This window comes from Delphinus delphis, chromosome 5 (genome assembly GCF_949987515.2).
Source record: "Delphinus delphis chromosome 5, mDelDel1.2, whole genome shotgun sequence".
Classification (NCBI taxonomy): Eukaryota; Metazoa; Chordata; class Mammalia; order Artiodactyla; family Delphinidae; genus Delphinus; species Delphinus delphis.
Genome location: NC_082687.1, coordinates 86,596,468 through 86,621,371, shown reverse-complemented (window position 1 = coordinate 86,621,371; position 24,904 = coordinate 86,596,468). Strand labels below are relative to the sequence as shown.

Below are 24,904 nucleotides of genomic sequence, written 5' to 3'. Positions count from 1 at the left end.
GACTGGTTTGATTTAAATTCATGACCTTTAACCTCAAGAGAGTCCTCACTTCTGCTTGGCATTTCTACTTCATTTCCCTGGTCCAATCATTCATCTATTCCCCTAGAGGACTTCTCATACCTCCTCTCTCTTCAGATCTCCACCTCTTCTCTCTCAGGTAATGACTTTGAGTCCTGTTTCTGAAAAAAATAAAAGTTCTGAGAACCGCCCTCCACCACACGTATTCCACCTACCTGCCTCTGCACCCATATATTCAGCTTTCCCTTCCTCTTATTATGGATAAACTGCCCGTGCATTTATTTATAACAAAGCCAGTCCCTGCATTTGGACACTGAAACTCATCTTCCCTCGGTACTCAAAGGCAGTGCAATTGTTAGTTTTTCCATCATCAATTTTCCCATTTCTATTGGATCACTCCTCTTAGTATACAACTGCATGGTTATTTCTCTCAATCTGAAAAACAAAGCAAAATAAAGTGAAACAAAAATCTTTCTTGATCCCTTATCCCTTCCAGCTACTGCCCCATTCCCCTGTTCCCTTATTTGGCAAAACTTCTTTTAAAAAAATCTGCAGATATTGTTTCTAAGTCCTATCCTCCTATTCTCTCTTGAACCTTCCTTAATCAGTCTTTTTTTGCCCAACTGTCCTACTGAAGATACGAGTGATTTCATATTGCTGGTCATTTCCCAGTTTTCACCTTACTTTATCTGTTTGGTCACTCAATCATGCCTTCTCTTTGATTCTCTTTCTTCACTTGGCTTCTAGGATATCATGCTTTCTGGTTCCCTTCTATCTTACTGGCTGGCATTCTCATTCACCTTTGCTGCTTTCTCTTCATCTCCCTGTCATACCCTGGAGTAACTCCAAGGATAAGTCCTTGGACCTCTTTTTTTCCCCCATCTTTGCCATTGGTGATCTCATATATTCTCCTGACTTTAAGTACCATCTGTACACTGACAACTTCCAAATTTTTATTTAGCTTTAATTTATATTTGTCTTTTGGGGCTTTCTGGACCTCTCCCTTCAACCCTAGGCTTATTTGTCTGGTCCTGGTGACCTGTTCCAAAATCTTATTATCCCAGGCTCATTTCCTGACCACTTTTAGGTTCCTAATTAAAATACACATCAGGGCTTCCCTGGTGGCGCGGTGGTTGAGAGTCCACCTGCCGATGCAGGCGACACGGGTTCGTGCCCTGGTCCAGGAAGATCCCACATGCCGCGGAGCGGCTGGGCCCGTGAGCCATGGCCGCTGAGCCTGCGCGTCCGGAGCCTGTGCTCCGCAACGGGAGAGGCCACAGCAGTGAGAGGCCCGCGTACCGCAAATAAATAAATAAATAAATATATCTTGCCTTGGGCTTACCTGGTGGCGCAGTGGTTGAGAGTCCGCCTGCCGGCCGGTCCGGGAGGATCCCACATGCCGCGGAGCGGCTGGGCCTGTGAGCCATGGCCGCTGAGCCTGCGCGTCCGGAGCCTGTGCTCCGCAACGGGAGAGGCCACAGCAGTGAGAGGCCCGCGTACCGCAAAAAATAAACTATTGTTCGTCTGTATAGTGGATTATTCTGCAGCATTAAAAAATGTGTGTAGAAAATACTTACTTTATAATTTTTTTTACAGATTTATTTATTTTTAAAATTTTGGCTGTGTTAGGTCTTCATTGCTGCACGTGGGCGTTCTCTAGTTGCGGTGAGCAGGGGCTACTCTTCGTTGTGGTGTGCAGGCTTCTCTTTGCGGTGGCTTCTCTTGTTGTGGAGCACAAGGCATGCGGCCTTCAGTAGTTGTGGCACGTGGGCTCAGTAGTTGTGGCTCGTGGGCTCTAGAGCACAGGCTCAGTAGTTGTGGCACATGGGATTAGTTGCTCCGCGGCATGTGGGATCTTCCCAGACCAGGGATCGAACCCGTGTCCCCTGCATTGGCAGGTGGATTCTTAACCACTGCACCACCAGGGAAATCCGTTATTTTATAATACTGAGAGAAAGTAGAGTATAGAACAGTATGCATAATCCTATTTTGTTGGAAAAATTTATGTATGTATGTATAAGAACAGCCCGGAAGGATATACATCAAAATATTAACACTGGTGAGATTGTGGGTCTTCTTTCTCCATTTTTTAATTATCTCTATTTCTAATTCTTTTCTTATTTTTATCATAAACATGTATTGCTTGCATAGTCTTTTAATATATAAAAATAAATCAGCAGCAATGGTTGGTACGTATCTCATGACTGCACCTGACTGATGCCCAGTCTCCATATCTATCCTGTTTCTAAAGCTGGGCCCCTTTCTTGTGTCTTGAACTCATGGTTCCCCTCTCCATTCACTCCTGCTGCTAGTCGAGCCCTGATTTTGTTCCCCAGTTCTGTTAACTGGGCTTCTGCCTTTTTCTGTTATTCCCGAATCCTTTTCTCGGTAACATCTTTTGAATCCCAGGACTTCTAACACCAGGACCTAGATTTCCTGTCACTCACTAATCACCTTCCTGGGGATTGGTCCCCTGCCTCCAGGCTGGTATCAACAATCCAGTTCCTCGTACTGGACATCTTTGATTTTGACTTTCTGCCCTACCTATTTTCCTTTCCAGGTAGAGTTGCCATATCTACCTGCTGGTCAGAACAACCAGCTTCTAACCTGTGCTGGGCTGCCACTTGTTCTACTGCTGCTAATCCCTTTTAGATACCATGAGTTGCCTTCCCTCCCACCCTGACATGCCCACTGCTAGCTGCTGCATCCCAGCAATGAGCCTAGTTCCAGTTTCCTGCACTTTTCAAACTTCTCTGTGCCATCGTAGTTACCTAGGGTCCCCACTCTACACATCTTATCTTATTAAATTTCTTCAAGTTGGTTCTTTTTTGCAGATTAAAAATACACTAAAAGAATCAACTGGTCAACAACACTAATCATTAGAGAAATGCAAATCAAAACTACAGTGAGGTATCACCTCACACCAGTCAGAATGGCCATCATCAAAAAATCTACAAACAGTAAATGCTGGAGAGGGTGTGGAGAAAAGGGAACCCTCTTGCACTGTTGGTGGGAATATAAATTAATACAGCCACTATGGAGAACAGTATGGAGGTTCCTTAAAAAACTAAAAATAGAACTACCATGTGACCCAGCAATCCCACTACTGGGCATATACCCTGAGAAAACCATAATTCAGAAAGAGTCATGTACCACAATGTTAATTGCAGCTCTATTTACAATAACCAGGACATGGAAGCAACCTAAGTGTCCATCGACAGATGAATAGATAAAGAAGATGTGGCACATATATACAATGGAATATTACTCAGCCATAAAAAGAAACGAAATTGAGTTATTTGTAGTGAGGTGGATAGACCTAGAGTCTGTCATACAGAGTGAAGTAAGTCAGAAAGAGAAAAACAAATACCGTATGCTAACACATATATATGGAATCTAAAAAAAAAAAAAATGGTAATGGAGAACCTAGGGGCAGGACAGGAATAAAGATGCAGACGTAGGGGCTTCCCTGGTGGCGCAGTGGTTGAGAGTCCGCTTGCCAATGCAAGGGACACGGGTTTGTACCCCAGTCTGAGAAGATCCCACATGCCGCGGAGCGGCTGGGCCCGTGAGCCATGGCCGCTGAGCCTGCACGTCTGGAGACTGTGCTCCGCAATGGGAGAGGCCCGTGTACCACACACACACAAAAAAAGATGTAGACGTAGAGAATGGACTTGAGGACATGGGGAGGGGGAAGGGTAATGTGGGACGAAGTGAGAGAGTGGCATGGACATATATACAGTACCAAATGTAAAATAGATAGCTAGTGGGAAGCAGCCACATAGCACAGGGAGATCAGCTCAGTGCTTTGTGACCACCTAGAGGGGTGGGATATGGAGGGTGGGAGGGAGGTGCAAGAGGGAGGAGATATGGGGATATATGTATATGTATAGCTGATTCACTTTGCTATAAAGCAGAAACTAACACACCATTGTAAAGCAATTATACTCCAATAAAGATGTTAAAAAAAAAAAGAATCACCTGGTAGTTAGTAACTTGCATTTTCTGCAGTTGTTTAAGGTTTAGGTGACTAACAGTGAGAAATCTTTGGATGAACTTTGCCCATCACACTTGGTATCTACTGTAACACTTACCACGGGTGTACCAATAGAGGGCACTCTTCCCATTGAGAGGCACAGTACTGAACTTAAAAGATTCTACCTCAGTGCCTCTCAAGCAGAAGTAGCGATGAATTACCTGTTATAAAACAGTGCTTATATATATATGGAATCAAAAAAATGGTTCTGAAGAACGTAGGGGCAGGACAGGAATAAAGACGCAGATGTAGAGAATGGACTTGAGGACACGGGGAGGCGGAAGGGTAAGCTGGAACGAAGTGACAGAGTGGCACTGACATATATACACTACCAAACGTAAAATAGATAGCTAGTGGGAAGCAGCCGCGTAGCACTGGGAGATCAGCTCTGTGCTTTGTAACCGTCTAGAGGGGTGGGATAGGAAGGGTGGGAGGGAGAAGCAAGAGGGAAGGGTTATGGGGATATATGTATACGTATAGCTGATTGACTTTGTTATACAGCAGAAACTAACACAACATTGTAAAGCAGTTATATTCCAATAAAGATGTTAAAAAAAATAAAAAGTACACAAGTTAACACAACATTGTAATGCAACCATATCTCAATACAAAATAAAGGGAAAAAAACAGTGCTTAATTGTTTGTTTTTTCCAATGTTGTACCCAGGTATTACTTTGTTTCTCCCGAGATACATCTGTGTTGGGTCACTTTGCATACAACAGCGCTTCACCACCGAAATCATACATAAGAGGTAAAATTTTAGTATATAAAGGAAGTATTCTTTAACACTTACATAATCATGCCAAGACTGTTTATTTTATAGCATATATTGGTTGTCAAAATTTTTGTTGTAAATTATTTAATAAGATGTCTCTCAGGTTATTGTAACTATCTTTCACTCCCACTTAAATCAGTGCCCAAGCCACTTAACGCAGATCACAGGAAAGTGGTTCCCCAAAACAGCATTTAAAATTACTTCTTCATTTTTCCTGTTTGCTCTCTCCTCTGTTGCTGTTTTTGCCATATCTGTTGACTTTTACTTACCCTTCTAACTATGAGTTTATCAGTTGAATTTGCTTTTTCTTTTTTTTGCTTTCTTTATTCCTTCTCTCAAAATGTTACACCACACTTAAAGTTTGATATAATTTATATGCTATTAGCTTTCTTAATTCTATTTTATTGCTTTCTTCTCTTTATCACTAGCTGCCTACAAGATAATGCTATTTCAGTATCCTGCTATCACCTGGCAATTGAACTAATTTCAGCTGGAAGCCTTTCCCCGATTTCTCCTTTTTATTAAGTAGTGAACACCCAGTACTGGAAGCTTATAAGCCTATTGTGTATGGTCATTCTGCTATTCCCATAAAGAAAGATGCTGTTTGTCCTGTATCTCCTAAGTCCAACTGTCTGCCTGATTACTACAACCCCTGCCCTAAGACAGGCCCACATTGCCAGTGCTGGGATCAGGCTCCCCCCACTTGGGGGCTCTCTTGGTTACATTGCTTCTATACTGAATTGATAGAAGCATTTGGTTTACTTGTTTGTTTCTTTCACATCATCTGCTGAAAAACTGATTATAGAACTTATCTAATGGACTTACCTCTAAATTCAGCCAAATTTTAATTCAGCCCTCCATCAGTTGATCCTGTCTTAACCTAGCTAACTTTGATTCTCTGTTTATTCCACATTATCCCACTTTCATTCTAAGCCTCTATATATTCCCTAAACATGGAAAGATTCCCACTCCTCCACCCCCAAAATCATAGGTTCTTGAAGAACTAGCCTATATCTCACAGTATCAGAAAAACTCAGATTATTTCCTTCTATGTAGGGAAAAACCCAATTCTTTCCTACTGTGTTTTGCTCCTGTGTTTTTAATTTACTACTCACACAAAGCACTTCACTTCTGACACTTTTGGTCACACATATGTGGGGAGTTTTCCCCACAATAACAAGCTAGTCTTGACATCACCTGGGTGTCCTGCAGTTTAACTCAATTCTAACACTGTCTACCTAGAGATGGTGTCAGATCCCACAGGTTAAGGACTCAATCCTCACATACATACACACACACACACACTTCAGACACCAGTCACAAGCTTAGGTCATCATCTGTGCTTCTGACCAACTGGCTTTAGACTGGACGTTCCAACAACCCTCTCCTTGGGTTTGACTGATTTACTAGAGAGGCCCACAGAACTCAGGGAAACACGTACTAACATTTACCAGTTGGTTAAAGGATATGATAAAGAATACAAATGAACAGCCAGATGAAGAGGCACATAGGGCTACGCCTGGGAGGGTCACAAGCATAGAAGCTTCTGTCCCCATGGAGTTGGAGTGCGTCTTCTTCCCAGTGTTGATGTGTTTGCCCACCTAGAAGCTCTTCAAACCCCCTACTTCTGGGGTTTTATGGAGTCTTCCTCACAGAGGCATGATCAATTATTAAACTCCATTTCCAGTCCCTCTGGAGTATGAGGGGGTGGGGCTTCTAATCAAGGCTTGGTCTTTCTGGTGACCAGCGCCCGTTCAGAAGCCCACTCAGAGTCACCCCAATAGAATGAAAGATGCTCCTAATGCTCTTATCACTTAGGAAAGTACAAGGGTTTCAGGAGCTCTGTGCCAGCAACCAGGGGCAGAGACCAATACACACTTTCCATTGTCTCCAAGTCCACCAACCCATCATCAATTTCCCTCTCCTCGAAACCTCTAAAGCACTTAAAGGCTGTGCCAGAAAACTTAGCAAACATATCTTAATGTTTCCTGTTTTAGTCTGGATTATAAGCCACATGGTTCAGACACCATATCTCATATCTACTCTGTTTGCCTCTCGGCACCTAGCCCAGTATTGGGTACCCAGCAGATATTCTCTATCATCCATCCATCGACCTACCTACCCATCTATCATTTCATTCTCTTCTTACTCACAAGATCAATCCTTGTTGTCTCCACCCTAACCTAAACTGCTCATGCAGTTCTTCATTTCCTCTCTCCCACCATTCCCAACCAAAAAAATTTTTTTAATTAAAAATCTTACCTTAAAGCCAAAGTGCAAAAACGCATGTGACTTTTCAGTAGACTCAACAGTGTTAGAAAAACTGTCAAGATAAGAGCTACCTACTTTTTCCCACCTCAGTAGAAGGTGGGAAAAAACTCAGACCTTTGAAAGTTTTGAGGAAAAACTTTTAAAAACTCACTTAAACATTTAATTATGGTGAATATACTTTAATTTTCTGAGATAATCCTGATTTCAAATATTTAGCCTCATTCTCAGACCATATCAATTGTTTAGGAATTCAGAAAATATTACCACCATACAGTGAAAGACATTTAATTTTAACTTTTTAGCTCATTCCATAAAATGTAAACTAATGAGGTGTTGCAAAGCTTAGGACTTACTTTAATGACTAGACTAGAATTACTTATAATTAACACAACAATTCTAGGCTTACAAATAGATGCTGCTCTTCTTAAGTGCTTAAGGAGCTTGAAAATGTTTGTTCTTTTAATTATTTTGTATCACTTACCTTGTAGTGCTTAAGTTTATATTATTGACTTTAGTTGATGAAAGGATTTGCTAATACCAAAAGATTGGCTGGCATATTTTCAAATTAATTCCATATCATAAAATGAAATGAAAGGAGATTGTACTATAGTAGTTGATAAATTCCATTAATTTTTAGTATATTCACAAAATTAATTTTTAAAGTTTTTTCTATTTTATCTAATCATATTGGAACTCTCTATGGTTTTCTCTTACAGGAAAACTAGGACTAGAAGAATATGCCGTCTTTTATCCACCAAATGGTAAGAGCAATGCTATTCCTCCCTCTAGTGGGAAATAGGAAAATTACAACTTTTATAATAGCACTGTGACTTCTTATTCTCTATCTTTAAATGGATAATAATTTATCATCTAAAATAAACCTTCTATAGAATAACTATTCTAATTAATTTCATGTTTGTGGTAGTTTTTTGCTGAACTGTGCGTATCCTTTCTGATTTTCCTTGAGACCAGTAGTAGCATTTGTGAGAAAGCTAAGAAGACTCAGGTGTCTAAGTCCAGGGTGCTTAGCTTTCCTCTGAAGGACATTAACTCGTCCGTCTAGGACCTTCCTTTTGGCTTTATTGGAGCAGTGCCCTAATGAGTGGGTTGCCTTGTGTTGCACTTTATTGTTCTCATGATTTGACAAGTGTAATATTTATGAAATAAAAATATTTCAAGAAATACGTCACTGAAAAAAGTATGTTTTGATTAAAGTGATCAAATGTATAGTGACCTCCTTGAATATCATTTCTTTGAGATTATCAGATAGTTTTAAGATATGCTCCTTGGAAAAGCAATATATAGCAGTCCTTATTATGATACTATAATGTTGCATCCTGAAGAAGTTCTTTTACTCCAGCAGAGTTAAGAACATGGGCTTTGTAATCCTGCAGACCTGGGTTCAGATCCCAGTTCTGCCAACTCACCCTATGACCTTGGGTAAGTTATACACCTTCGCTGAACTTCAGATTTGTCATCTATAGCACGTGGGTAACAGATTAAAGGAGATAACACTGTACGACACAGCACCGGATGTGTAGTGATTGCTCACAAAATGCAGCTGATACAAGTTGCGTTTAGCTTCTTTACTGACCAGCCCATCTGGAACTCATCCTTGGCTTTCATGGCACTGTCCTCTCCTTGTACCTCTCAGTGTGCTGTCCCAGGTTCCTTCACAGGCTAGCCTCCTCTGTCCCTCGTTAAGCACTGGCATTCCAATGTCCCACCCCACTCTTGTTCTGCTGCTCTTTTTTTTTCTGCTTCTCTTCTTTTCACACATTTTCCTAGGACTTCTTATCTGCTCTCTTGCTTCTATTTGTTAACTACTCTAAAAGTGATATCTTCAATTCTGACTTCTACATTACTTAACTCAAATTTAACCTGAACTAATTACTCTTCATATGCCCACTATTTAAAAAAGAAAAACAACAAAGGCAAACTTAAATTTAAAAAACAAAACGACAGCAACAAGATGAACCAAACACTGTCCTCTTTCTCTCTCCCGTTAATTGTACTCTCATTTAACCAGTAATTCAAGGCCTAAAATCTGGTAGTCATCCTTGATTCCTTTCAATCTTGGACCCCTTTCATCTAATAAATCACCAGGATCATCCAATCTTATCTTCAAACTACATCTGGAACCCTCTCTACCTCACCATAACTACTACCTTGCCCTCATTCAGGCTTTACTATCTCTAGTTTATTCATTGCAACTGACACCTAACTTGTCTCCCTTCCTCCAGTCTTTTCTAGCTTTTCTCTGTCTTTTACAATGCTGTCTCAGTTATACAGCTAAAAGGAAAATCTGAAAATTGCCGTTTTTCTCCTTAAAGTTTAATTAATGGCTCCCCATTTCTTTATAGGCAATGTCCAAGCCTCTCAGCATGGCATAAGACAACCTCTCTTGACTCTGGCCCCTATTCAGTCTAACTCCTAGCTTCATTTCTCACCATTTCCCATTTCACTTTTTTTTTTAATTGCAACAATATCAAATTATTAATTCTTCACACAAACACAGCTACATACTCTCAGAAAAGCACTATGCTGCTTTCCTACCTCATGACTTCTGTTCCTATGCTTGTAATAGCGCGTTCAACATGTCTTCACCTGGCTGCCCTCTGGTTCAGCTCAGGCATGATCCTCTCCAGGAGACTTTCCTTGGAACCCCAGGTGAGGTTAAGGGCCCTTCCTCTAGGCTCCCATAGTACCCAGTGTGATTACCTTCGGTATCTCTTACTATATTATCTTGGCATTAATTGTCTATGCTTTATCTCCCCCTCTAGATTGCAAGCCTCTTGAGGTTTAGGGCCATATCATTCATTTTTGCTCCTCCAGTATCTAGCTATAGTAGGACCTTAATGAGTATTTATTTGAGCTAAATTAGAGGCTTTTTAATCTTAACATTTATGTGTAAACTTTGTTACATCTGTCTCCCCAGAAAATTAATTTTCATATAACTTTTTATATTTATATAAGAATCGGAAAATAAGAAAAAATAAATACCTCTGAAAGGCCAAATGAAATGTCCGTGGAGTCAACTTTCTTTTCTCTATTCATATATAGGAGAGCTTTTCCAACTTAGTTTAGAATATATTCGCTTTTACTTGACACACGTGCCTAACAAACTTGGTTTGCTGGTTTTTATGACCCCTGTAACAAAAGAAGTACAGAAAGAAACTGATATACATAGGAAAAATGATTAACAACAGTAGAAGTGAAAATCAGAGACCTCACAAAGGAAAATAGAAAAGCTATAAAACAGCATATAAAAGCACTCCTGCAAATAGGTCTGGGACCATTTCATGTAAAAGTCAATAACCCTCCACCCTTTAAATAAGTATTATTGCGTTGCAACATATTATAGTAATTTAAGACTTTTATAATGAGCTAAGGCACCAAGAAAAAAATATTGCTATAACAATAATAGTAATAGTAGTCACAGCAGTAGCAGCTAACATTTTTCCATGCAGAACTATATACTAAGCAGTGTGCTAAGTACATCCCATGTATTAATTCATTTAATCCTTACAAGAATCTTCTGAGGCAGCTACTAGTATTATCCCTATTTATAGATAAAGAAGCTGAGGCAGGCTTCCCTGGTGGCGCAGTGGTTGAGAGCCCGCCTGCTGATGCAGGGGACACGGGTTCGTGCCCCGGTCTGGGAAGATCCCACATGCCGCGGAGCGGCTGGTCCCGTGAGCTATGGCCGCTGAGCCTGCGCGTCCGGAGCCTGTGCTCCGCGGCGGGAGAGGCCACAGCAGTGAGAGGCTCGCGTACCGCAAAAAAAAAAAAAAGAAGCTGAGGCACAGAGTGTAAACTTGCCCAGCTGGTGAGCGGCAAAGCCAGGCTTTGAACCCAAGTTCTTTGACTTCAGAAAAGAAGTCAGACTTTTTTTAAAGAAAACGTTCTTTTTTAAGAAAAAAAATATGTTTATCATTTATTTTAGCCTGCGTCGGGTCTTAGCTGCCGCACGCGGGAACTTCGTTAAGGCATGCAGGATCTTTCATTGCGGCACACAGGCTCTTTGTTGCAGTACGCAGGCTTCTCTCTAGTTGTGGCGTGTGGGTTTTTCTCTTCTCTAGTTGTGGCACGCAGGCTCCAGAGCACGTGGGCTGTGTAGTTTGCGGCACGCAGGCTCTAGTTGAGGCGCATGAGCTAGGTAGTTGTGGCATGGGGGCTTAGTTGCCCCGAGGCATGTGGGATCTTAGTTCCCGACCAGGGATCGAACCTGAGTCCCCTGCATTGTAAGGCAGATTCTTTACCACTGGACCACCAGGGAAGTCCCAAGAAGCAGTATTCTTAATCACCATGCCCTACTACCTCAGAAAAATGTTACTGAGTTCATTGTAGTATCTTTTAGAAGAAAATTAAGCGGTTAATATATTGAAAATTTTGATGTATATAACAGGTTCTAGAAACAGTTTCATCCAGAAAAAAAAATAGTTTAATGTTTAATGGAATAAACCCATTTATTATAAGCTTATGAAAGAAAAATGCTACTGAATTTTGGAAAGAGAAGATTGTGGTATTTTAATTTACCCACCTTTTTTGATTCAAGATCTGTATTTTCCCCTCTGGCATGAGAAAGCTGCACCAGGAATGTGGGCAGTTGTCTGTATAGCCACCAAAGTAGAGAGTGGGGGGTAGTAGGTGGGTAAATTAAAAGCTGTTCATAAGCTGTTCATAATCTTAATACTTAAGTATCATTTCTTGTCTCTGGTTGTTTTAGAACCTTACCAGAATCAGAGGAGATTCTTCTCTGGGGATTGATTCTGAAACTGCAGAACAAGAAGAGACAAAGAGCAGTCAGCCCACTGTCCCTTTGCTCTTTACTCAAGGCAATACCACCCAACATTTGTATATTACCCACCCTGTTTTTCAACCTCTGCCAAAGACGGGATTACTTTGAAATCTCAAGGACACCTCTCCCACTGCCACCAAAAGTGGCCTGGCTTTCGTGGTCACAGGGGCTCACCCAGAGAGCTTTGCCTGCAGCTCATTGACACACTGTCCACCCCTGACCCGGAAGCTGCTTAAATGGGGACAGAGGTTTGCTCACTCACTTCCCCACCTGTGATCTCCTTTCCTAGGATGGAAATAACAGGCCATCATGGCATCGGACATTACCCTGTCACCTTATTTGAAGCCTTGTCAGTGGAAAGACTTTCTCTAGTAGATTTATTAAACAACTGGTGAGCAAAAATTTCTGAGCTGAAGGAGACTCCTCACAGGAAATTTTTAAGCTTTTCTTGTTTTTATTCTTTGTTCAACATGTATAACTTTATTTATTCATTTAATAAATACTTATTAAAGACACAGATAAAGTACCTGCTGCCAAGGAGCTTCCATCCTAGTGAGGGAGACATACAATAAACAAGTACCTAAGTAGCTACCGTAAATAAATAACTCTGAAAATAATTTCAGAGAGTGACGTGAACAATTAAAGGGAACAGAAATTGATAGTAGGTAGGGAGGTGGGGGAAGGGCACAGCTATTGTAGATAAGGAAGTCAGAAAAGATGCCTCTGAGGAGGTAGAATGTGAACAGAGCCCAGAATGTGCAGAGTGAGCTGTGCAAAGGAGGAGGAGAGCACTCCAAAGGGAATGCAACATGTTTAAAGTCCTAAGAGGAACATACTTGATGAACTAAAGAACAACAGGATGGCCAGTGTGACTCATGAGAGTGAGCAAAACATAAACTGGTACAAGGTGAGGTGAGAGGTAGACAGGGGCCAGGCCAGTTAGGGGGACAGTTGTTCTACAGTTTTGTCTAGTAAGTCCAATGTCTGGACTCCCTTAGAGGCAGTTTCTATTAATTTCTTGTTTTGCTGTTAATAGACTATACTTACTTCTTTGCATGCATAGTAATTTTTTTGCTGTTGATAACTGGATATCTTGAGCATTACATTGTGGTAACTCTGAAAAATCAGATTTTCTCCCCTCCCCAGAACTTGCTGTTGCTTGTTGTGGGTTGTAGTTTTTTAGTGACTTTTCTAAACTGTTTTTGTACAAATTATCTTTTTTTGTATTGAGTGCCCCCTGAAGTCCCTGTTCCATTAGCTTAGTGATCAGTTAGTGATTTGACAGAGATTTCCTTAAATGTCTGAAACTAAAATCAGTCTTCACTGATATACTCTGTGTAGGGAGTACTCCTTCAAGGCTTAGCCAGGCCATTTACGGCTCTGCCTTAGCTTTCACTTCCTGCTTGCACATGGCCCAGAAATCAGGCAGAAATGAAAGCTGAAGTTCTTCTCAAGTCTTTTCTAGATTCCCCTCATTACAGAGGAGCTTTTCAAAGCCTTTATCCCTCCATATTTATGCCTCTCCAATCTCTTCCTTCCGAGGCTTTTCAGTCTGCCTAGTCCTTGCCCCATCTGTTATCCCTTGCTGCCCCAGGTGGCTAAGGCTAATACATTTGCTTTTATTAAAAATAAATAAATTGATAAATATCACCTGGCTGGCCACTTTAGCCCAATCCCTCAGGTAGCTACTAGACAGGTCAAAACACACAACCACAATTTTTTGATTCAAGATCTATATTTTCCCCTCTGGCATGAGAAAGCCACACCAGGAATGTGGACAGTTGTCTTTATAGCCACCAAAGTAGAGACTGGGGGGGAGTAGGTGGGTAAATTAAAATACCACAATCTTCTCTTTCCAAAATTCCATAGCATCTTTCTTTATTAAGTATTTCCTTGGTTGTTGTAAGTTTTTTATTAGATTCCAGAATTCAAAAAAGTTGATTCTAACAGTTCTAGCCAGTTTAACCATTGCTATAGCGGAGGGATGGTGTTTTAGAGTTTTCTATTTCACTCTTCTCAGTGACATCTCTCCTCCAGTTCCTGATGAATATCTTTAAAAGATCATCCTGACTACTATGTAGAATAAAAGCATAAGCTCCAAGAGAACAAGGACCTTAATAGTTTGATGACCAATATTATCTAGCATCTAGAATCATGCATGGCATAAAGTCACTGCTCAGGAAACATTATTGAATGAGTGAGCTAAGGAATGAGGGAATGAATGTAGAAGGATATAGAGGAGCAAGAATAGAAGCAAGGAGGTGAGACTTATAGGAAAAATATACATAGATCTGACTGAGACTTAAAATAAACAAACATCATAATTTGCTAATACCATTTGTTTCCTACAAGACAAAATAAGTAATTGCTAGTGAACATTAGGGAGAGGAGTGTTAGGACTCCAGAGCAGTGGTTCTCCAGTAAGGGCAATTCCACCCCCTTACCCTCCAGGGACATTTGGCAATGTCTGAAGACACTTCTGGTTGTCAGAGGGGAGGGATATACTACCAGTATCTCCTGGTTAGAGGCCAGGGTTGCTGCTAAACGTCCTACAGTGTGCAGGACAACCCTTCACAACAAAGATTAGGAAAGGCTCTTGGAAGAAATAACAAAAATATCTCATTTAAAATCTGCCTGCAAGTGTCAGGTTGATAAATAGCAGTGTAATTTGTTATCTAAATTAATTAAATAAATTAAAAACATCACATAATCCAAAATTCATGTCATGTGTAACTTTGGACATAAGTTGAAAAACTAATTATTTGAAGTATCATTTCTAGATTGATATTTAAACATGGTTATGTTCTGATGTTTTGGGAACTTTTAACTACTAAATTTAATAAACTAACAAAGTCATATTCTGAAGTTCCAATTCAGAAAGATAACAGAAATAGCTAGAAAACAATTTGACCATTGTCCTGATCCCTATGCTTACTGACCTGTAGGCTACATGTGAAATGAGAATAAACAGAGGAAATGATTATTTCAACATTGAATTAAATAAATTGTACTAAGTAATCCCAAATGAAAGAGTGTAAAAATTTGCTTTCAACTGGAATGATGTTAAAGTGAATCAGATGTGAGAGTTATGGTACAACTATAAACGCTAAGTATTAATAGAGACAGTGAGGAAATGAAGGGGAAATATTTAGTAAGTGCAAAGCTCGTTGATATTTGGGGTGTTTTCTGAGTCCTATTTACTATTTATATCTCATCTAGTTCAAGATTTATTTTTGTTGATGATGTTTACCATTCTGGACTATGTCAAAGGCCCATTAAATCATTACTTTATAAAGTTATTTCTATTGAATGGAGTAGGCAGTTAGTATTTTAGACTTTCTTCAGTTAGATAGAGGTAGGCTAGGATCTTAAAATAATCACTCATAGCAGACTTGTAGAACTCTGAGGCCAGATTAACGGTGGTGTCCCAAGCATCCCAGTGCCTCTTGGATGAAGGCCAGGTGGCTGAAAACTTGGCCCTTGAAAGACTGAAGTGGTGAGAGGGAAAGGAAAGGATTTTGAAAAACTGGTCAAGAACATGACAGCCTCTGAGATCAAAGAAATGTTTTAGGTGGTATGTGCCCTGGAGTGTTAATGAATTCACTGCTTCTTATGCCTCCTACGTTTGTTTGCCAGAATCTGACATTGTCCTTCTTCAACAGAGCAAACTATGTACGCTCTTCTGGAATCCTAAGCCCTGGTTAATCTTGATTAAGCAGAAGTGAACCTTTATTTAATACTGACAAAATTTTTTTTCCCCTTAGGTTTAAGCTGATACTTAAATGTGGTACTCTCCCTTCTGAGAGCATAAAATAGCTATAGTTAGTGAGCATCTGCTGTGTACTGAATACTGTACTGGTACGCTTTAAATACATTAACTCGTTGGTGCTTTAGTACAACCCAGTGAAGTTAGTAGTATTTATCTCCATTTTCAAAAATGAAAATAGAGACTCAGAGAGTGTTGGTAACTTTCCTGGAGGCACACAAGACTCGAATGCATGTCTGTATGACTTTGTGGGCCATTTATAATTTCAACACTGAGTTATTGAGAACCTCCTGTCCTATATGTTAATTGCTTATTCATAAATGAATCTAATACTTTAATATCTTATTTATAAGCTGTGATTATACTTATAAATGCTTGAATTTCCATCATTAACAACATATATTGAACATCTCACTTGTAGAAAATACCATGCTGGATGCCGAAGACGATAAACAGTATGAATTGTGGCCCTTGCCTCAAATCGCTTATAACCTAGCTGCTTATAGAGCAGCTATAGATTTCAGGACTTGGGGGAAATATGGTGAAAGTGTGATTAACCATGGGTCATCTTTTTTTTTTTTTTTTTGCGGTACGCGGGCCTCTCACTGTTGTGGCCTCTCCCGTTGTGGAGCACAGGCTCCAGACGCACAGGCTCAGCGGCCATGGCTCACGGGCCCAGCCGCTCCGCGGTATGTGGGATCTTCCTGGACCGGGGCACGAACCCGTGTCCCCTGCATCGGCAGGCGGACTCTCAACCACTGCGCCACCAGGGAAGTCCTACCATGGGTCATCTTAATACATGCATCCCTTTTGCTTCTTGGCAGTTCACTAATTCATTCACTCTAACTTTCCTAATGAAAAGCGCTCTGTCTTGATTAAGGTATTCCTATACTTAAGACATCTTTAATTAATATTTGTAGAAGATGAAAATAATAATAGTAAGGTCTTCATTTCTGACTACTTTAACATGCTTGTTTAAAGGTTTCTTCAGTACTTAATAGAGGAAGGAAAAATTGTTTTTGCATAAGAATATAGGGGTTTTGTATAATAGCAACCTGTTTTGATATTTAGTATTTAGAAAGATATAATGTATACTTATATTTTTGTAAGGTACCAAAATATGCCTTCTATTTATGAACTTATTTTTCTCTCTTAGTTTTTCTTTCACATGTCAACATGATTAGGCGAAGATGAACTTTTAAAATTATGTTAAAAGTTTATAATCAATAAAGGAAATAAAATGAAGCCGCAATTAGGGAAGATAGAAAAAAGATGGGTGTTCACAGGAAGAAAAAGGGACTCAACCAAAGATAGAAACAGAGAGAGAAATTAAAGAAGAAAGATGGTCTTTGGACCCTCCTAAGTATTCCATTGAACTAGAGCTGGTGGCTATAGTGTCATTAGGAATATTGACTTTCAGTGTGTGTATCTAATCTGGTTTTGAACTTTTTTGTTTTTAGAAAGCAAAAAACTTTTAAGTTGGTAAAGAATCTTAACCATTGGAAGATTCTCATATGTCCAGTTTTCTTCACATCTCACAAATTTTTCTGTATTTGCCCTAGACATAATCTAGACATAGAACTCTATAGTTAGATGATATTTCAGAGACAATCTTAGCCCCTTTTAATGACAGTCAATTACTGAAGCTCAGGAGGTTTGATGACTTTGCTAAGGTTACCCAGCTGGTTTCTGATAAGCCCACAGTGGAATCCTGATCTCCCGACTAGAGACCAATAAATTTCTTGCTCCTTCTCTATTCATCATTAACTTACCCATCTACCCATTCATTCAGCAAAACTATATTCATTATCAACTATGTGGCGTCATAAAATGCATGCAAAGATGAATAAAACATATTTCCCGTCCTCTGGAGCAATCTGTCAAACAGCTAATGATAACACTAAACTGTGAAATTATAATGATGGAAATGTGAACAAAGTGCCATGAGAATGCAGAAGAATGAGCATTTAATTACGATTAAGAGATTTGGGATGTTTCTCTGAGACGTTACTTGTCCTTAGCAAGGTTTTGATAGACATTAAAGCAATTCATGGTACAGAATTACCAAGTTCAAAGCTACCAAAGTATGAAAGTGCATGATGAGTTCTGACGATGATGAATAATCTAGTGTGGCTGTACCACAGTAGGTACAGAGTCAGGTAGATATATCTCAGGTTGCCATCGTGAATGGTTAAGATCAGATCAAGGTTTTGAATTTCACTCTGTAGACACTTAGCCTATATTATAAGGCTAGAATGTGAATTCCATAGATACAGAGAAAATGTTATATTCATTTTAATCTCTCCAGAGGCTACAGAGTAGGTTTTTAAACACTGATTAATCGTGTGAGTAGGAACTCAGCAAATACTTGGTGGATGGATGAATGGTCAGAGGAAAATCCTCGATAGATGTAGAGGTCTTTTTCATGGTCTCATCAACCTTTCTAGAAGATAACCTGAACCATTACGAAAGTTTGTTGGAGGGCAGAGAGTTTTGGTAAAGGGATACCAATTAGGACGCTCTTGCAGGACCATAGGTAATAGTTCATCAGAGCCTGAACTCAGCCCTGGCAGTAGGAAGGAAGCGAACAGTTGAAAAATGGTAGAGGTAGATTCTCTAGGACTGCATATATTCATTCCATAAACATTTAATGAGTGCCTTTTATATTTGGGGCAATAAGCTTGCCTCTGGGAATAGAGATAAATAAGGAATAGTTTTTGTACTCAGGTAATTTATTTCACTGGAAGAGAGAAAAACAAAAAATGATTGTATGATAAGAGAATGAAAACATCATTTGTTAAGTACTGACTTTGCATCAAGTGTTGTGCTAGGCATGTAACATACATCATCTTATTTAATTTTCACAACTTCATTGGTATTGTCCTCATTTTGCAGCTGTAGGAAAGTCTGTTCCTAATTTTTGCAGGGTCCAGGGCAGGAGTGCAATTGGAAGCCCACCTACTATAAGTCTAGATTTTTAGAAGTTATAAATCAGACTAATAAACTGATAAGTAAAGTCTACTTTGTTTTCTTGTCTTGTAAAATATACCTTTGTAACAGTCTGGAAGGCCAGTTTCAGATTCAGAATTCTTAGACTCCTCAGAAGTCCCTAGCTTGTGGTATCCCTCACCCGTTTCTTATCTATGACTCTACCCCACACCTGGACAGACTTCATGCATGTGGACCCACTAGCCTGCAGGTCCAAGCTCTGTTCACATCTTCCAGAAATAACCATCCTTTGCCCACCTCTCCATCCTGAGGATAGCACCCATCAAGAAGGTAGCTCCACCTAAGAGGTTGTGCAGACCCTGGAAGCTGGCTAGGAGCCTTTGGGCTGGGAATTTCAGAGTCTTGGGTGTCTGGGTTGTGGTCTGAAAGGAGGGACATGAACTCTGGGTGAGGGGTATAGTCAGAGGAGGGCCAGAGCAGGGCCCTTACTCCAAGGCCCCCTGCCTTGGTCTAAGAGCAGTACTGGATAAGGAAACAGGTTAAGTAAGCACCCTAAGTGTACACAGGTAGAAAGTGGAACCAGAATTGCTCAGGTCTGTCTAGGCTCACAGAGGTGAAAGGGTACCTCAACCAGTCAGGGCAAATCAGCTGATACAAGAGTACTGATTAATGAATGATTGGGGGTAGAGAGTCAGGGGCTGTCAGGGAGATCTTTCTAGGAGGAGTATTGTTTAAAATCTCGAAGGGGGCCTCCCTGGTGGCGCACTGGTTAAGAATCCACCTGCCAATGCAGGGGACACAGGTTCGAGCCCTGGCCCGGGAAGATCCCACATGCTGTGGAGCAACTAAGCCCATGCGCCACAACTACTGAGCCTGCACTCTAGAGACCGTGAGCCACAACTACCGAGCCCATGTGCCACAACTACTGAAGCCCACGTGCCTAGAACCTGTGCTCTGCAACAAGAGAAGCCACTGCAATGAGAAGCCCGCGCACCTCAACGAAGAGTAGCCCCCGATCGCCACAACTAGAGAAAGCCTCGCGCAGCAATGAAGAACCAAAGCAGCCAAAATAAACAAATTAAATAAATAAATTTATTTTTAAATAAATAAAATAAAATCTCACAGGGGTGGGGCTGGGACACAGCTAGAGGTGTAGGAGAGCATGGCCTACAGCCCTTGTCCTTAAGCCCCAGAGGCTGAAGGGTTGGCAATCAGTTTGGCAGTGTTAGAGTTGTGCTTGCGGGGTAGGGAAGAAAAATGAAGCTGCTGATTTTAGACTGTGGCTGAATCCTGAAGAGTTAAGCGTTCTTTATCTTAAAGGGACAGGAAAGGAGCACAATCACATTTAGGTATAAGGGCTGAGGGAGGACTAGAAAGCAAAGATGACTCAACGCTTTCTTCCGTGAAGCCTAGGGAGGGAAGGAGTTGTTTACAGAGCTAGGTAGTCCAGAAGGAGGCGCAGGAAACTGGGTTTTTACTGTTTGAATTACAGGTTAATAATGAGAATACTGGTGGAAGGAGAGAGAAAACAAGTATGACAGAGTCTTGGAAAGTAGCTACATTTAAGGAGTGTGCGGAAGAGAGAACTAGTCCAAAAGACGACAAAACAAAAACAACAGCTGAGCAGCAGAAGTTTCTGAGGCAGGGAGCCTGATCTGCACAGCGTCATCAGTGCCTGGTGGGCTCAAGTTTGAGAAGGAACGTTCAGTTGCTAGGGGGCCAGGACACACACACAGGGGAGATGCCTGGATTCAGCCATCAGGAGTTGGGGTGAGAGGGGTGGAAACCAGTTTAAAGAATTGGGAATATATATAATGTGGAAATAAAGGAAGTTACTTTGAATAGTTTTTTACAAGTTAAGCTTGGCTTCAAGGAAAGGAGAGAGATTAGAGATTTGTTTGATGGGAAAGTAAGGTTCAGGGAAGAAAATGGACAAGTCCCCCTCCTCCTCTTCTTTGGTGTCATTATTATTAGCAAGGGTATTTGTAATATCTTTGGCTGAAAGGTTGCAGTGAAACAGGAGAGACTGGAGAGAGGAGTACTTTGATAGGACCTACCCACACCTTGCCTCTGCTCCTCCAGTAGCAGGGGTGAGAGCCGATGCCACCACTCTTCGCCTTCAGGCCACTGACCTCAGGAAGCTTATCCCGGTTCACAGCAATCGCCATGCGAAGCCCTGCTTCCGGTCACCTCTTACCAGGTGACTCTCGTCTACTTAGCTTCAGTGGCTCTTTTATCAGTAAGACCTCCTCCCTCCCCCAGCCTTTTCCTCTCTCTCCCCCTTCCCTCCATTATTTCTCTTTGTGGCACTTATCACTGTCTGACATACATTCACTTATTTTATCATGACTTTCCTGTCCCTAATAAAAAGTAGGCTCCAGACCTCAGAGCAGTGTCTGGCACATAGTAGAGGCTCAATTCCTATTTGTTGAATGATGCACACAAAAGGGTGAGGAGGAGAATTGATGGGGCAGGATTCCAAAGCAGAGGTTGGCAAACTTTTCTGTAAAGGGCCAGATAGTAAATATTTTAAATTTTGCTGGCCACAAACAGTCTCTGCCACATATTCCTCTTTGTTGTTTTTTAAAATAATCTTTCAAAAATGTAAAATCCATTCTTAGCTCACAGGCCAAACATAGACAAGCCACAGATCTGACCATAGCTTCTGTGAGAGAAAGTGAGGGAAACAGGATTAAGAACACAGGTGAAGATGGTAGCTCTGAAAAAGAAAAAGGAAGAAGCATCTTCCTCCAAAGACCTCCCTAAAGGGAAGTGAGAAAACAGATGAAATGTGTGAAGAACGTTTGAGGTAAAGAACAGACAAGTGAGAATTTATGTCAGTGGCATCAGCCTCCCAGAGAGGAGGGAAGTGAGTTCTGCAGTTGAGTGTGCAGCACTTGAAGAGCAGGAAGGTTCTGAAAGAACAGGGTGGCTCATCAAACAGAGATAAACAGGGAAAATGATAAACAGCACAGAATTCAGACACAGTTGGACATCATGATCTGTGGTGTGTTCTAGAAGACTAGGGAAAAATGGGAAAAGGTAGATCCTGAGAATTACAGCTTGTGAAATTTAAGAGTGATGCACCACAAAATTCTAAAGGTGGTTGACCTGGCATACTAGTTCAGAATAATGTTGGATTTTCCTCATACTTTTTTTGATAAAATTACTTCTAGAATCATCAAAGAAATATGAACTAATTTGTGAATAATAATATCAATAATTAACTTTTATTGAGTCTAAACTATTTATTTATTAATGGCTGAGCTACAGTCATTATCTCATTTAATCATTTATGTAGTTCTAGCATTGTCTCTGATTTACGAGATGAGGAAACTGAAGCTTAGGGGATTAAGGAACTTACCTAAAGGCACACAAAGTTCTTAAACAACAGAGCTAGATGAACCCAACCAAGTCTGTCTGATATCTGGTCTGTGTTCTTAACTTACCACAATAGGGTGCTGATCAATGAATTACTATCAGTATGGAAGGAGGTCTCTAGTGACAAGTCCTGTCCTCAACTCTGTCTTTTTTTTTTTTTTTTTCTGTGGTTCACGGGCCTCCCACTGTTGTGGCCTCTCCCGTTGGGGAGCACAGGCTCCGGACGCGCAGCCTCAGCAGCCCATGGCTCACAGGGCCCAGCCGCTCTGCAGCGTGTGGGATCCTCCCAGACCGGGGCACGAACCCGTGTCCCCTGCATCGGCAGGCGGGCTCTTAACCACTGCGCCACCAGGGAAACCCCGTCACTCTGTCTTGTTCAACATTTTTATAGCGCTCTGGATGAGGACATAGATAGTGCATTTATCAAACTTTCCAGCAATGTGGACCCAGGAAGAAGAGGGAATACATTAGATAACAGGATGAGAATCCAGGATTATCTCAAATTGGAACGGTTCACCAAAGAGGAAATGTAACAGAGATAAGAATACAGTTCTTTACTTAGGTCAGAAACAACTGCACAAGTGCACTGTGCTTTAGCTGTGGGGTGTGTAGGGAGGAAAAATGCTTAAAAGCTTTCATCACCTCACTTTAAGGACTGTCGTAAACTACAGCTTGTCCAGAGAATAGAATAGAGAAGGTATTCAGTCTGAGGAACTGTTAAAGAAACTCATAAAGTCTCAGAGCCAAAAAAAAAAAAAACCAAAAAACAAAACAAAACAAAAAACCCAACCTGGTGGTGATGGGGGCGGGGGAGAGAACAGCGTCCTCCAGTATTTCTGAAAGTTTTCACAGAAGATAAATTAGGTGTGTTCCATGTGACCCTTGTGGTCAGAACTAGGAAACATAAGTGGGGATTACAAGGAAAGATAAATTAGGTGTGTTCCATGTGACCCTTGTGGTCAGAACTAGGAAACATAAGTGGGGATTACAAGGAACCAGAGTCTCACTCCGTATGAGAAATAACTCCCCCCAAATTAAACCTGTTCAAGATTGTAATTGGTTGCATTGTGAATGAATGTGCTCCCTATTGCTGGATGTTTTAGACTGAGACTGAACTATCATTTGTTAGAACTTACCCTAGGTGACCTCTGAAGGCTCTGCCAACACTAAGTTTTTGCCTCTGAACATGTCAGATGAATGAAGCGTTTCTGTGCTATTTTTCAAAAAAAGTAAACTCATCTTTCTTTTGTGTTTGCAACCTGATTTAGTACTGTGTTAGATCTATGGTGGTGTTTATATTACAGAGCTTCCATTTTGAACCTAAGCTGTACGAGTTCTAATTTTTCACTTAGACTGTGACAAGATGTTTAGCATACCAAGTTAGGCTTCAAGTATGTTCTTCTAAATGGATGTGCACTTTACTTGTGTATAATTCTTGCCAAAGATTACACTGAATTTGTACCATATTCCTGCCAATATTTTTTCTAAACCACATCCTGTGATGTAATTTGTGGTAAGTTTATAAGGGAATGCATCTATATAAGAGGTGCCTTGAAATGCTCACTTATTTTTTAACAGATTGGACTCCAGTATATAGGATGAGGTTGCTTCAAGAAGGACTTAATCTATTGACTTCCTGAGACCGTTATAGTTAGTTCTTAAACTTAGTTCTGTGATCTGCCTTGTTCTGTTTTTTGTAACACATATTCACAGTCTCAATTTTCAACTTTATCAATAGAAAGTTAACTGGATATATATTGAAAACCTCTAGATTGCTTTTCTAAAGGTATTAAAAAGCCTATCGTTTTGTTGGTGACCCATCACTAAGTCTTTCTGACATGCATGAACAAAGTTGAAGCAAAAATAGGAAACCTCACTATTTTTGGCTTTAATCCTCTAAAGTTTACCTAATAATTCAGTGGGTATACTAATTGAAAAGAAATACTTTTTTATTTTTTTAGGTGTAATCCCTTTTCATGGATTTTCAATGTATGGTAAGTTGGGCTTTAAAATATTCACTGTTTTTATTACACTTTGGAAAATTAAACATGAAAATCACACTTTATATTACATCAACCACACACTTAACCATGTTATTGTGAACATTTTTAAACATTGGATTTGATATCTGTTTATATGTCCAATTAAAAGTTTTTTCAAATAAAGGGTCATCATAATTGCTCAGATGGCGATTGCTTGTCAAATTAGAATTGAACATACCAGGAAAATGGTTCTGTGGTTTTCCATTTTCTAATTCAATGGAACTTAGAGCCACACATTGATATTTAGTTCTAATAGATGTAAAATGAGATTGCTTAAATTCCTAAACTAATTCTCATAAGTCTTTAAAAAAAAATAATAGGTCAGAAAGAACGCAAAGGGAGGGACAACACTGAGTGTGAGTTCATAATTTCTCCAGACTGGCTGGTGTGCACAGCAACAATTACATTGAAGCATCCAGTCATCCTGAGGCACACGTGACAAACGCATGTGCAGGTTTGAGAGCCCTGAGCACCTTTGTGTCCTCACGTATCATTGAATGAGGAATGCAGGAAGCGTAACAAAGATTAGCAAGAGGAAGAATGCTCTATGCCTTAAGTGCCACTTAATTTTTAAATTTTCATGCATTACATATTAGCTTGTTGAAGATTGTTGTCCCAACTATTCCTACTCCCCAACCTTTAGACTAAACAGAAATATACAGTAATGTTTACTTTTGTAAAAAGAATCAGCGATAAATTAACACTTTTCTTTGTAAAAAACCCCTCAAGTGTTCCGCATCAGACAGTCATCGTGAATGACATAATATAAAACCTTTAAAACCAGCATACAATGAAAAGGATTTAAAGTGCCTAGGAATTCTGCATTATGCTGCCCTTGGCTTTATTCTCTTGGGCAACAAAAATT

The 24,904-nt window shown here is 40.4% G+C and overlaps 1 protein-coding gene across 4 annotated transcripts in view; it reads left to right on the top strand.

The window, feature by feature from the left end:
* The window catches only part of TBC1D19 (TBC1 domain family member 19), a 156,701-nt gene that overhangs the window by 112,842 nt on the left and 18,955 nt on the right, over positions 1-24,904 (top strand). For all 4 annotated transcript variants that reach the window (XM_060011772.1, XM_060011771.1, XM_060011770.1 and 1 more), the window contains 3 exons: positions 4,721-4,805; positions 7,817-7,861; positions 23,959-23,991. In XM_060011772.1, coding sequence (XP_059867755.1) covers positions 4,721-4,805; positions 7,817-7,861; positions 23,959-23,991 — 163 coding nt within the window. The remainder of the gene's footprint in view (positions 1-4,720; positions 4,806-7,816; positions 7,862-23,958; positions 23,992-24,904) is intronic.